Raw genomic sequence first — 14,765 nt, forward strand, 5'->3', positions numbered from 1 at the left:
AGCAGCATTACTGTCATATTTCTATTATTTTCACAACTTACCCAAGCATCACTGATCAACTAATACCGTTCTAAAGAACGTACTCAAAATTTGAGCTTAATACAGTTATCAGCTCCTCCTTATTTCTAGCTAAGAAAGGAGGTTCAGTGTGTATTAGGATAAAACTTTTCTAAGTATTAGGGTATCTTCTGTATTTCAGAATATCCACAATTCAATTTGGTTGTATCAAATTATTTTAGAAAAAAAATTTCTCTACTTGCATTTCTGCAACTCTTAAAAGAAGCAAGTAAACAACCTCAATAGAGTAAAAGCATCAGCCATGTTTAGTCTTTTGGTATCAAAAACTTTAGGTCCCTCATTTTTCAGTAATATGTGTATTTTATTCTAAACCTTTAGTTCAGATAAAATTCAGTTCCTGAAAATATTCCGTTCTCCTCTGAGGGAGGAGAACTGTTTAACTAAGGTTGCATTTGTTTAATGAAAATTAGTTATGCTTGTGAAACATATTTAAGTAGTTTATAATTTGACTACATTTTCACAATAAGCTGGTATTAATGAGAAAAGTTTTCCACAAGAAAACTTACACCTATCCTAATTCTCCTAAGTTTTTGTAGCATATTTGTACTGAATGATCAGCTCATCCATCAGGATGAAGTACTCAAATCCCTTAAAGACCATTGTGCTAATTTAGTACTACCATTTGATTAATACTCAGCGCCTCCACTCTTCCAAAACAAGGACAAAGACGAAGACTTTTTTTCCCCTCCTTTTACTATGTTAATATACAGTTTGGGAATTAAACTTAACAACATATCATATTCTAGTGCCTAGTTAAGAGTTCTAGCAGCATAAAATGAATTTACACACAATGTTTAAACCTTCATATTTCAAACTGCAGACAAAGAAATGGAAATACGATTGTTAAATTAATAAGCAGAGAATGGTAAAAATCCATAACTTTAAATGCAATACAGCAGAATTTTAAAACTTTAAATTGCATGCACTAATTGTTTGTTTTGGTTGCCCTCACATGCATTTCCAGGAAGCACAGTACAATTTCTATTTATTACAATCATGTCATGGCATAGCTGCATGAATTGTGTAACAGGAATAGCTAATACCAGCCATCAATATTGTAATAAGTGTGTAGAGTAGGATTAGTTAGCATCTGTTTTTATAATATTATGTCTCATCTGCAGCACAGGAAGATAGACCGGATAGAATCAAGATGTATGAGTAGATAAGAGGCTGAGATAAATATTTATACTGATGAGGAACTTTTCAGTACAATTACTGAGTTTATAACAATTGGAATTTTTCATTAATACACCCATTTTGACATAGCCTTTGTTAGAAGACTTCCTAATGCCCGAATAGATGGTTGGGGCAACAAGAGTCCCAGTTTGGATGTCCGGAGGATGCAGATGGGACACAGAAGATACACATTTAAGTACCTTGTCCAAATCAAGTTCAGAGTGGGCCTTAAATCTGAGCCTTTCATATCCTATTGGACTGCTCTGCTCTACAGCAGATTTGATTATCCTGGCAAGAGGTTAGGGAGCTGCTACTTTTAAAAAATAAGTAAAAAAAAACCCGAAAAACAAAAAACAAAGCAAGACCTTTGGTCCTCAGGTAAAATGAAACCAAATTGAATAACCTCAAACTGTTTTACTTAACAGAATTCACTGAGTACATGAGTTAGTGATTAAGTTCTAAATTTATCAACTGACTCAAAATGAAACAATAATCTGGTTACTGAGGCAGAAGGGTGCTGAGTTCTGTTCCCAGCTCTATCCCAGCCTTCCTCTGCGTCCTTGGACAATTCACTGCAGCTCTGCTTCACTCTCTTATCTGTTAGGTAGAGGTAACAATACTTCCATTACATGCCTTGTGTTACATCTAAATTACAGCTAGGCCTCCAGAAGGGCGTGAGGCAGGGTGACATAACGAACCAAACGAGTGATGGAATAGGAACCCAGACACAAGCAGTAGGGTAAGCAATATAATACAGAACTGAACACAAGCAGTAGAAGTATATTTCTCTTTAAACTTTATTAAAACTTCATTAAAATCACCTTCACATATACATGTGTATATACACAAACACACGTATGCACACCACGTATACATGACACTCTATTGATTAATTCTGACTACCTGACTCAAGGAGGGGATCATCACAATTAATTTTTTTTTTTTCTTCAGACTTACAGATGCAACCTATAGATGATTCCACCTGTGCTGTCAGTTACGGGCAGTATTCATAGGTTGTTGCACAGTTCAGTATGTGGCTAAACTATTTGATCCCTATTAGGACGCTACTGGTTTTCCTTACCTTTAAGGCATAAGTTTTCCCTCATTCTTGAAGATATAGTTTTCCTCCAACAGGAGGTTTTCTGTTTTCGCCAGAACCAACCAATGACTTCATTAGCAGAATGTAAGCCATGTATTCTGCTTGTTATGTTCTAAATCTGGTTTCCCTCCTGTTTTGATTTAAATTAATCATTAAGTGCTCATCTACGTTTACAGCCATACGGCCTCTGACTTCAACCTGAGACTGATCATTCTTACACATATACATATGTATATATGGTATCTGAACTACTGGCTATTACTATCTATCCAGTATGACAAAGTTAATATCAAACCTTTTTTTCAATTCATTTGATTCTCTTCATGCTACAACATTTTCTGTTCAGATTGCCAGCCCGTACTATGTGTGCATACAACATAAAGTGTACTTTCAAGAGAAGCAGTGAAGTACTTTTACGGTATAAATGTTTAGTATAAGTAACACATAGGAATCAAACCTGAATCTCACCCAGTCACATGACTTTGTTCAGGCCTGGATGTGGCCAGGATGTGGAGAGACAGTATTCAGCTTTGTGACTTTGACTTTCCAAAGCTGTTTTTTTTTTCCTTCAGTTGGCAACTGTACAAACGTGGCTAACATTAAAGAGACAGTTAAATAGAATACAAGACCTAACATGAGCTTCAAACTGTCCCCAACACTAGTTTTAGAAAGTTAGGTAATAAAACAGACCTGTGTAGTTCATTAACGACACCAAGGTCTTAGACTGATTGAATACATCACTGTAAAGTTTAGTAACCTTGCAAATAAACAAAGATTAATGAAAATACTGCATGTTAAATATGAAACAAGTGCAATGCTTTCAAAGCCAGAACTTTTTATTGCTGAGGTGTTAAAGTAGTAACGGTTTATTTTTCTGCAAGTAGCTTTTATGAAGCACAGAAGATTTGATGGACACTTTGAGCTATTGCAATAATACGGAAGCAACACGAGCAGGGTGTCTGTCATATACAGTTCTAGAGGAAATGTCACGGGGCAGCTACCTGCAGCTGCTATTGTCTTCGACCTTACTTATTTTTATTCTGACTTTAATCTGAGAACTGTCTGTCCTCATTTTCTATGCAACCTCCTACTCCTTGCCTAGAAAATAGGGCTTTGTTTTATTAAATAATGACATCATAAGTTTTTAGTTTTGTTTGTCAAATTTAGCTTTAGTTGGCTGATTTTTGTAGATTATTTCTGACTGACAGACACGAGTAATCTCTGATAAATCAAGTAATTCTGTAACATCTCTAACAGTTCTGTCTTACTGCTTATTTTGAAGAAAAGCGTTTTTCACTTTATTCCAAAAGACTTTCTGGTAATCAAAATGAATTATATATATTTTTTTTAACTTTAGCTAGAATATCATAATTTTTAATAGACTAGAGCTTTTTACCTATTAATGATAGGTAAAAACATTGTATAAACATCACTGCTACCCTTGGAAGAATGCAAAGCGTTATGAAGTAAATAATAAAAAGAATGTCACTTGATAAGAAAGAAAGGGGAGCAAAAGACCAGCACGCTTGCTTTTCTCACCTTTCGAACTATTAAATCTGATGATTTATTCTGACTATATATTTTTGTGTGTGAATTAGGAGAAAAAAATTCATAGAGAGAAAATTCTCTCTTCATTAGAGAGACTTACTGAAAATAGCTAAAAAGCCATAAATGACTCATAGTCGCCCCTCAGGGGGTATCTTAACAGGACATAGCAACACAGTGGCAGAAGAGGCCTTCTGGATCAAGGGCAAACTCTGGCTATTGCAAGCAATTGAGGTACACAACGTCTTTCAGAAAATGATTAAGATAGCTTTTTTAGTGCTTTACCCAGTTAAATTGTATTGCCCATTTGCCTCTAACCTATTACTTCAAAGACCACATGTCATATCAGTTGTCAAAACCTCTTGTTTCTTTTGCACATGTGTTAATGCAGTTCATGAATCATAGAGGGGAAGCAGGGCTGCACAGAGTAGTACATTGATAATGATTGTCCAAACCCCAGGATATCTACTTTCTTCTGTGTAACATGTTGTGATCTTATCTGTTTTCATGCATCCCAAAATGTATTTCTTCGCTGCTGGTTAGACCATTTAATTTTAATGAAAGAGAAATAGCTGAGGAAGAATAGATTTTGTTTGTATAGTTAAAACCCAGGATCACTGTAAAAGAAAAACTTGCAATAAATAAAGCTAGGCCAATTTTTTGTTTTTTTAAGTAGTTTGTTTTACAAGATAAGATGAGCTTATCCATCTTATTTATTTTCATTTTAACATTTTGAAATGGTACATATAAATGTGCTAAGGAGAAGTTTAAGAAGCAGCATTTTAGGAACACCGTCATAACCTTTATTTTAATTCTATTTTTAAGTAAGTTTAAGAAAAGATCAGAAGTGATACCAAAAAAAAAAAAAACCCAAGTCTAATGGAATATGAAGTCTAGCAGACTGAACGTTGCAATGTACTTTAGCAAATACAAGTTTCTTGATTCATTTTGGCATACCATTTCCCCTGCTGTAGCTCAGTTTCCCCATCTGTAAAATGCAAATAACAACACTGATCTGTTCTGGAAAATATGCTGACATGTATTCATTCAAAATATTAGTAAAGAATGTTTGCAATAATATGCAAATCTGTTATTATAGACAGACTATGCAGGCAAGATCCAGCAGCAAAAAAGAAAATATAATGATACATGAATTTCTCATTAAGCTTTGGTCTTAGTGTTCCTATCTCCACCTATTGCTCATAATTTAAACTAACTTTAAGTGTTACCAAAATCTTTGTGAATTTCGTACTTTGAAAAATGAGATGATCTTAGGCATGTTTCAGGGATTTGACACAATCATCCATTCGCCATAGCTAAAGCTCACAGAAATCAACAACCTCAGCTCAGGGTCCAAGAATCAGGACTAATCTTGTGTACAACAGAATATTTAAGACATTACACCCATTTTTTACAGGTCCTTCCTCCACTGACAGAACTATACTGTTTTCTAGACCAGAAGTGAAACGTTGACAGTGAACCTACTTAGTATTAGATGTCTCCAATTTACCTTTCCTTACTCCATTTACACTGCTCACTTCCCACAGTGGGCTGAACAGCAGTTTTCATGGGCATGATTTGTAAATCTGATGGTCAGCCGAAGAATGTAAAAAACGCCTCCCAACTGTTAGAATATATATGGTGGCACAGAAAATGGATAGTGGTAGAGGCTCAATAGTCCTGCATTTCAGAAAACTACAGCTTTAAAATATTCATCATAATATTTTGAGAAGTCGCCTATTCTGACCCAGATTAATTTATCAAATGAGTAAAATATGAGAATGTTTAAGAAAAATGAAAGTCTTGGATAGATTCATTTAAGAAGCACCTTTATGCCTTCTCTTGGATGAAATTATTTACCTTTTTCCACAAAATATCCAAAGAATTTGTATGTAATCTATTGGCTTCAGGAAGCCAAATACAGGACTGCTAGAATACCAAAGAACATAAACATTTCATTACCTATTAAAGGAAAGAACAAATAAGACTGTGTAATTTATATATATACACTGCAACAATTTTATGAGAATCAAAATATTAACAACTAATAATTAATAATACATCACACTCAAAACAAATACAGGAATTTAGAGAGTCTTATTCTATACTTTAAGTCTATTGAATGATATTAGATTGAAAAATGGGAAATGGGAATTCAGGACAAAAAGTTACAAAGGAAAAACTAAGAAAAGCATCTCAAATAACCTGAAGTATAGATGTTGAGATCTTGCATTTTCCTCCTTGACTGGCAGAGATACAAAGGCTTCATAGAAGTTTCTGTTGTACAGGCAGTGAAAAAAGCTGAACAAAGTAGACAGATTAAACTAAATTTACAGCCCCCTCCCATCAAACACCAAATTACATACAGTTTTTAAAAAGCTTTTTGCTTTCAGCACTACGATTTTATTCCAAGAGTAATTTGAACTTCAAAAACTTTCACTAGCTTCAATTCATTACTTTTCTACCTCATCAGAGAAGCTCTGGGGGAAATAAATCTTTCAAGAATTGATAAAATAGGTAAGCCATTATAACTGAATGATGTTACATAAAAACGTACACAAGACGACTGAGAGCTGTTAAATCAAACGTGGACAGTAAATCTTCCCTCCGTTCGCATGTCACTTCTGTTTGTGGTACAGACTCACAGAAAAGTGCTTTCCTTACACAGATAATGATCTCTAACCCAGATAATCACACTTAGAACTAAGCTTATTTAATTCCCCAGTGAATATTCTAAAGATAACCTTTCTTTGCCAGCTTGCAGGACAGAGTGGCTGTCTCATCTCTCACCTTCACCTCCAAGGTTGAATATTCTTGTCATCAGTTACTATGCACTTGACTTGCACCATGCTACTAGCAGGAAGCAACTCTGTGTAATTTTCTGTTTGTAACATTATAAAATTAACGCATGGCACCACACATCTGAAAAGAAACCAAACAGCCAAATAAAACTCAGTGTAAAAAGCTACTTGCCTGTCACGAGTAGAGATTTAAAGTGAGACAGAATAGTAACTCCAGGTTTTCTGACTATGCACTAGCTTTTTAAACAGTAAAACAAAACAAAACAAAATCCCCAATTTGCTTACTTGCAACAAGAAGCACTTCAGAGAAAGCTGCCTTTAACACACTAAAAATACAAGAAGAAGAAAATATTGTTTATCAGCAACTAGTTTTAACAGCAGAATTTTAAAAAGGTAATATTCAAATAGAGGGTGCATTGCTCCCTCTACTGTAAGGATACAAAAATCACAATAAAGAATACATTGCAACAGCCACGGAGTTAAAATGGTGCATCAGTGATACAGATCATCAAAAAAAAAGAAAGAAGTCATCACCTACTCATGACTTTTTCTTGTAAAAACTATATACTACTATTTCTTATATTTTTAATATAAAGGATAACAAGTTTTAACTTAGGTTTAACTTCTGATCTAGAATTCTCACACTTCATTAGTAAGAAGTAACCACACTGGAATCGGCAAGTGAATAGGCAAATCTACACCCCTGCGTTCATCCCTGTAACTCTCCCTGAGAAAACCATGAGATACCTTTGAGTTTTTCCCCTTCTTTTTCCTCCACTACAATACTAACTTCCTCTCTACTACTATTTTACAGTTATTAATGGTGTCATATAACTACTTGGTCCAAAACACAGGGAAGTACATACTTCTAGGTGTATATTCATCTGACTATTGTACTGGGTTAGACGATAACTTTGAGGAAAAAACCAAAAAAAACAAAAAAACCCGCCTTTGGAGATCAAGCTTCCTTTTCTAAATAGGTATGAAATCCCTTAAAAAACACAGAAGTCACACTGTATAGTAACAAGTCTGAGGAGATGTTTTAAACTCAAACACAATCTGCAGGGCCTCAGGATCATCTCTGATATTGTAAGAATCTAGGAAAAACTAAAACCATTGCTGCAGACAGCCTCTGAGAAGAACTCCTGGGATAGTTTCCAGGCAATTTCACTTTCTGCTACATATACAAAAGAAAAATATCACCTTTCTTGTGAGTGTGCATGAAAAGAATATGCATTGTGTTTTACACAGGATGTTTAATGGGTGGCTTTTAATCAATAATAATGCTTTCCTGCTTGGAACTCATTTAAGTGCATGCAGATACCTGTAAGACCAAGAAAGCAAAGTTGCCTTCTTCATGGAGCTGCTTCTGCAGGTAAAATTCAGAAAGTGAAACTTGAACTCTCAGCCAAATTCAAATCAAAGATTTCACTCAAGATGTGCTAAACAATTTTGTACAAAATAATAGAATTAACTGCTATTATTTGCAAAAGGGAACTTCTTCCCTTCAAAACTCCTACTACCAGCACTTGATGAAACAACTTGGAAAACCTTCTCAGTGTGTGTATATCCCCTTTTTACTCTGATTTCATGCTTTACAGATTTCAAAATTCTTATTATATAGGTAACAAATCGCCACCTCCCCATTCCAAGCTGTAATTAGTTTTCCCAGAATCTGAGAGACCCAAAAAATCATTTTCACTGCTTGTCTGAATGAGGCTGTGAAACATCATTCAGTATCATACACACTAGTTTTGAGGAGATTTGAGGGCCCAAGCCTGAAATATGATCTAATGCTGTTTTATGAAGACTATGCTATTTTATGAAGACTCTCTTAAAAGACAATTTTAAGAGATCACAACTCGTTTTACTGTCTTAATACCGGTGCAAATTGAGCTCCATTCCCTTCTAAGATGGGCATGGTTATACGGTAGATCTTTCAAGTCACTCCACAATTTCTAATCAAGGTAAACGATTTTTATCGAAGTTTTCTATCTGATGTAGCAATTGTTTCTATCACAGCACAGCACTACAAAGGCAGTCCTGATGAGATACCTGCTGTCATTAGTCCCCCTAAAGCAATGTTTACTATTAAGACTAGCACAACAATTTGCTCGATCATTTGTGAAATTTATCCAGTCAAATTTAAAGAATCCACATAATCTCTGTTGTTATTAGAATCCACTATAAGCAACTGGTTTCAGCTAATATAAGGCAAGTGGAATACCTACCATGTACAGGTCTGAGTAAGGATGACTCTGCATGCCACAGCAAGAAAACAATCGGGTTCTTGAACTAGCAACTTTTTAAACAACTCAGTCATGGAGGAAGAGAATGGGTACTACAGCAAAATTTCAGGGGGTCAATTCAGGACAAAATTAACAGTTGAGAAAGAAATTTTATTTCAAGCTTCTAAGGGGGTATTACAAACAATAGAGAATAAAAACATTAAAAACTATTTAAAAAGTAATTGTCCCTTTAAAATAAAGATTCAAGCAGGTTTAACAATGAAGTATGCTATTCAATGAAGTTTTAAAAAAAGATTTAAAAAGTATTGGTTTTGCTGTATTTGCTAATCTTTTATAAAAAAAGCTGGGCATAAATACTTCGTGCATTCATATGCATTATTTGGTGTTTCATATTATATAACTTGGTACAGTATTTAAGATATCACTGCAAAAGAGTTCAAACACAGTGCATTTATAAATAATGGAGTCATTATAAATCACATTGCAAACATACCTTGCCATTTTCATTGTTACAAATTCAGTATTTCAGTGAAGGTAGGAATAAAGTAGCTACAACAATCAATATCTTGACTTTATTTTTGTTTTTAATATAAAAATGCAGTTCTGGAAACCCACCCTCCTTCTTCCCCCTGCCCAAACATAATGCTTTACTTCTTAAAAATAAAAATAAAGTACTAATTCTATATACATCACATGTACCATACAAAAATGTATCCAAAGTTTCTATTGCTACCAAAGTGTTCTAAATTAAAAGTTACATAAATCCCCTCATTGGAAACAAAAGATTACAAGTTACAAAAAAAATCAAATTACACACAAACCATCAAGTTATTTTATACAATTTCCAATACATTTTTCTCCCAAAGCAAGTTGTCTTCTCATGTGCCTGTATAAAAATGCATATCAATATATTTGTCAATTTTATTTTTCATTATAAAGCAAATTAATACATTTTCTACAATAAATAAAACACAGGGAGGCAACTATAGCAACATAATATAATCCATGGGAGATAAATGGGATATGGTTTTGAAAGAAATAATGTGCTTGCAGGCTTTAAGCCAGGTTTGTTTAAAACAAAAACAATCATAAGAAGTTATTTTGGGCAACAATGGAGTGTTTTTGGTGATTTGCAAGTGATGTACATAGCATAATTTTTCTCTTCACGTCTTTCTCACAAAGTACCCTCCAAAATAATGCAACTTCCTTTCTTAAAATACATATTTGTAACTGTAAATTTACATCAATCTTAAATACGTGGTACTTTGTGCAAAGAGCAATGATTTACACAAACATTCAGAAGTCTTTTTCAGAAGCTACAGACCAAGGAAGAAATGATACAAGCAGCACCATATTGTATACGATTTAGGCAAACATATATTTGATGTCATTTTGATATTAGGCTTCAAATCCACTAAACACCTTAAGCTGGAAGATGGTGCTTAGGTAACTAAAAGGAAAAGGGAAAAAAAAAAAAAAAAAAAAGGCATGGAAACAAAAACCGACTCCCTCCCCTGCAAAATTATAAAAAGAATTAAAGAGCTACCTCTAAAATCAGAATAAGTTAAGTGTTGAATATACATTTATGTACAATTATGAACACTATGAACAAGACATTTTAACAGGTTTAGTGGAAAATCCTCCAAACTACAACACGATAAAATCATTAATCAATATGGCAATGGTGATTTAGAAGAATTGCTCTACTATTTCAAGTTTGCAGAACTCAGCCACTGAATCAACAATTAAGGGGTTGAATCTTCAATACATTCTTTTAGACAAAGAAGTTCATTAGTAGAGTTCGAGTCTGCGTGTGGTATTTTTCACGCCTTGGTAGAACCTTTGTTAGTCAATATCACTGAAGTCACTGACTGGCTCTCCATGTACTCTACTCAGATGATTCATAGCACGATCAAAAGCAATTCTTACTGCTTTACGAATGCTTGAGTTACGGCCTTCCATCATTTTTAACTTGTCTATGGTCTCATCTATCCCAAGGGGCACCATTTTGGATTTGGGAAGCCACTGCCTGTAAGAAAGAGCAAAATAATTAATTATGCTAAATACAGAATAAAATGAAGAGGTTCATCCAGTCTGCCCACCGTAAGGGCTGTTACATCTTATTTTTCATTTAGTGAGTCAAGAATTTGCCTTCTTAAATGAAGTGACAAAATTCCAATTAAGTTGGTACTTACCTGCCTTAAATCTTTCTTTTAAAGAGATGTAGCACTAAGTAAGCGTCTTTCATGAAATAAAGACTGCATTCAAATTCAACAAATAATGTATTGTGTAATGACAAATACCAATTAAAAAGAACTATAATTAAATACTGATAATGTATTTATTTATTTAATGTATTTGCAGAGGACAACTGCAACTAACAATGGACGTGGCTCAAGATTCAGCTGACACAGTATAACTTTTCTTCACTCTTTCATTTCCAGTATTACAAGGAATTTGCAGATGATGAATTTTTGCCTTACGCTTTGAAGACATCTCAGTTTGGTCTTTATGTGGAAAAGCAGCATGCTTTTTACCCTGCAGTATGAAATCCCAATAAGTCAGTATTCAGAGTACTTTTCTGTTTTAACTTCCAGGAATACCATTAACTACTGGGGATAGAGGAGCGATAAGGGAAAAAGCTTTACACTCCATGCTTCTAGTTGAAGGAAAAAACATTTTAACTGTTTAAATAAAAAGTTATCTAATATATTTTGTGCATGTCCATAAAATAGCATTTTAATTAATTTTGTTTTCTTAAGTTACATATATTAAGAAGAAAAGTCAATGAACTAATAAACATTTATTAAAATGTTACTGCAGTCTACAATTCCAGCCCTGCAAATGGCAGGAACCATGCTTCTATTTAAAGATTTCAGTTTGAGAGGCCATTTAGAACTTAATAAACTGTAAATTAGATGTTAAAGTATCCAATATTAACATTTTCATCTGAGTCCCGTCCCCCCCACCAAGAGTAACAGAAAAAGCTTCTCATGAAACATTATTTGTATTACAGTGCTCTAGACTACAACCCAACCGTACTGAGCACACAGACTGAGACCAAAAATATTTAAAAAGACAACACAAGGATACAGATAGAACTGCAAAGATTAGTAACATCAGTGTTCAGCATGATGGGCAGCAGTCCAATCATGATCATTTTAGTACAGATCATGAGAAAAGTTTTAAGAACGCACTCTTTAGAGCAAGCTTTCAGAAAGACCTCCAAATGCAAGGGACAGAGCTGGGGGTGGGGGGGAGATATGTTTATTTGAAAAGATCCATAGATTACAGAAGCTCGTATCACAGACTGATGATGACATACACCTGAGGTGGGTAAGTCTTAGACATGGGTTGAAGAGCAAGGTCAGCTTACATTTCATATAAAGGAAGCAAAAACGAGCTAGCGTGATGAGTGCTGAAATGGCTGAAATAATCAGGATAAAAGAAGTGTTAAAGAAAAAGGCAGTACATTAGTCAAAACATAGAAAAAAGCCTGAAAAAATACTTAGCCTTTCCTGTTCATCCATTCAGGATATGTATATTTGAAAAACTTGGTCTTCACAGCTGGGTTATCCTAGGAGAGGTTAAAGGACTCCCAAGACCATGCAAGAGGCAGTGACAGCAGTGATTAAGAAAGTGGCTAGAGAGATCTTGTGTTACACATGCGGTACCAATGACAGAAGCACGAGACTCAGAATACCTGAATCTCTTTGAAAAATACATGTTCTCCACTGACAGACAGGCAGAAGAAAGCAGAATCTCACAGAATCATGCACAACTGAACAAGGAAAATCCTCTGAAGGATATGCCAAAGCAGCAATTAAGAAAAGAATCAACGAACAGGAAGAAGTAAGCCAAACAATCATGATTATGCCAACGATCTAAGAGGACAGAAAGGAATCACCAGTTCTGAATCTGAGGCAGGAAGTCACTTAGGCAATAGCGTACTGGGACAGAGAGAATCAGAAGGATGGCAGCATTTTTAAACATCTCAGTTAATCAGCTAATAAGAAAAACAGCATCTGGAAACATAAGTGAATTCAAGAGTAGAACAAAGATACGGAAAGATTTAAAGGTAGCTTGAACTGTGAGGAAACCGAAAAAGGAGAGGGATTAAGGAAAACACATGAAAGAAAGAGAGGCCTGGATGAAAGGAAGAAAAAGTAGCAGATGAGAAGTTTCTGTATCTAACAGAAAACAAATGAACAAACAAATCAATGAAACAACTAACAGAAGAGAAAAAAATGTTGTGTGTGTGCATTTTCCCTTCAGACTCCACATAGGATAGTGCTGATACTGAAAGAAATGGAGAAAAAGGAAGGTTTGATGAAGAACTGAAACAGGACAAAGAACTGCAAATAAGAGCGTTAATGAAGCATTTAACTGTGGAGATCATAAACGTAAAGAAAGTACACCTGAGCAGAGTGGGAAAAGTGTTGTCGTTTGGAAAGCAAAGATGAAGGCTGACAGAGACAAATGCTAAAGAATACTAACTTAAAAAAATTCTGTTTAGTCCAACGAACAATTTAGCCAAGTCAAGACCAAAAATAGAAGGCTCATAAATCTTATATTATTTACTTCCAAACTGGCTATAAATAAAACATCTTTCAGTGGTGATACGCCTTGGTCCAAGAACAGATTCAAATATATACATCCATAGGAAAGCGTGTTTCAGTTTTCTTTCAGACTTAAGGAATAGTTTTTTAAAATAGTTTTTTAAAAAGTCATTGCATTAACCAATATGTTTCAATAACATACCAACTTCTTTTATTGTCAAAAAACAGTACTAAGAAAAGCTTCTCATCTGATTTGGTCTGCATTTGTTCTCCAATTTTCAATACATCCAGAGGTGGCACTGGTATTGTAACACCATTGTGATGGCCAGCAACACGAGGCATCTTAGGGTCAATAATCTATAAAAACAGAAAAAAAGGACAGTTTCTAATTTTTAAAACTACATAATCCAGGGCCTTTTTATTATGAATAAAGTTAATCAGAAAAGAACCATAAACTGAAGAGCCACCGTATATAAATAGGCTTTGTATTACATACATTTTTAATTTTTTAGCTTAAGTTGAATAGGTATGAGGGTTAAATTAATTGAAACAAACAGGGGCCAGAGGGGGAAAAAAAAACCCAACTATCTATAGAGCATTTTCTACCCTTACTAGCTCTTCTTTAAGTCACTTCTGAATTTCACTTAGTACAATTTTGCAGATCGACAAACAGGTTTTAGAATAAGAAATTCGAACGAAGGTTTCTAAAAACAGCTAGTGATAACTGATCTCAAGTTTGCGGTTTTGAATTTCAGACAACCTAAAGAGACAGCCTATATTCGGGTATGATTATCTCTTTCTGAGTGCGTGGCATGTTCTTCCAGCAGCTGAAGCACAAAAAACCCTAACCAAGCAAAAAACGCAAACAAGCAGGAAAAAATCCTAAAGTAGTGTTCAAACTATTGCCTAAGCAATTTAATGATCAGAAAAGGCGACTCACTTTTCCATTCAAACATGTAATGACAATCACAAATTATTTCAGAAGAAGGTCCAAAGATAGAATAAAATATAATGCAACTAACAACATAAAACTAACTAGGCTGATGGAAGAACCGCTTGGTACGTAGGGTACCATGTTATTAAGTGTTCAAACACTTAAACAGTATCACTAGTATGCTAGTGGTGGGAAGCTCTGTACTCACCAGAGCTGGGTAAGAGGGATATCCACTGCATTTGGCCCATACCACTTTTAGAGGCTCAAGAACGGATGTTGCAGCATCAGTTGAAATCCACATACTGCTGTGCCCAACTTCTAAGA

The 14,765-nt window shown here is 34.7% G+C and overlaps 1 protein-coding gene across 11 annotated transcripts in view; it reads right to left on the reverse strand.

Moving 5' to 3' along the window:
• Positions 1-9,932: 9,932 nt before the first annotated feature.
• The window catches only part of BRD1 (bromodomain containing 1), a 69,101-nt gene continuing 64,268 nt past the window's right edge, over positions 9,933-14,765 (reverse strand). For all 11 annotated transcript variants that reach the window (XM_068931205.1, XM_068931190.1, XM_009667796.2 and 8 more), the window contains 3 exons: positions 14,650-14,759; positions 13,710-13,864; positions 9,933-10,977 (listed from right to left, as the gene is read on the reverse strand). In XM_068931205.1, coding sequence (XP_068787306.1) covers positions 10,794-10,977; positions 13,710-13,864; positions 14,650-14,759 — 449 coding nt within the window. In that variant the 3' untranslated portion in view covers positions 9,933-10,793. The remainder of the gene's footprint in view (positions 10,978-13,709; positions 13,865-14,649; positions 14,760-14,765) is intronic.

Source organism: Struthio camelus, chromosome 1 (assembly GCF_040807025.1).
Source record: "Struthio camelus isolate bStrCam1 chromosome 1, bStrCam1.hap1, whole genome shotgun sequence".
NCBI classification, from domain to species: Eukaryota; Metazoa; Chordata; class Aves; order Struthioniformes; family Struthionidae; genus Struthio; species Struthio camelus.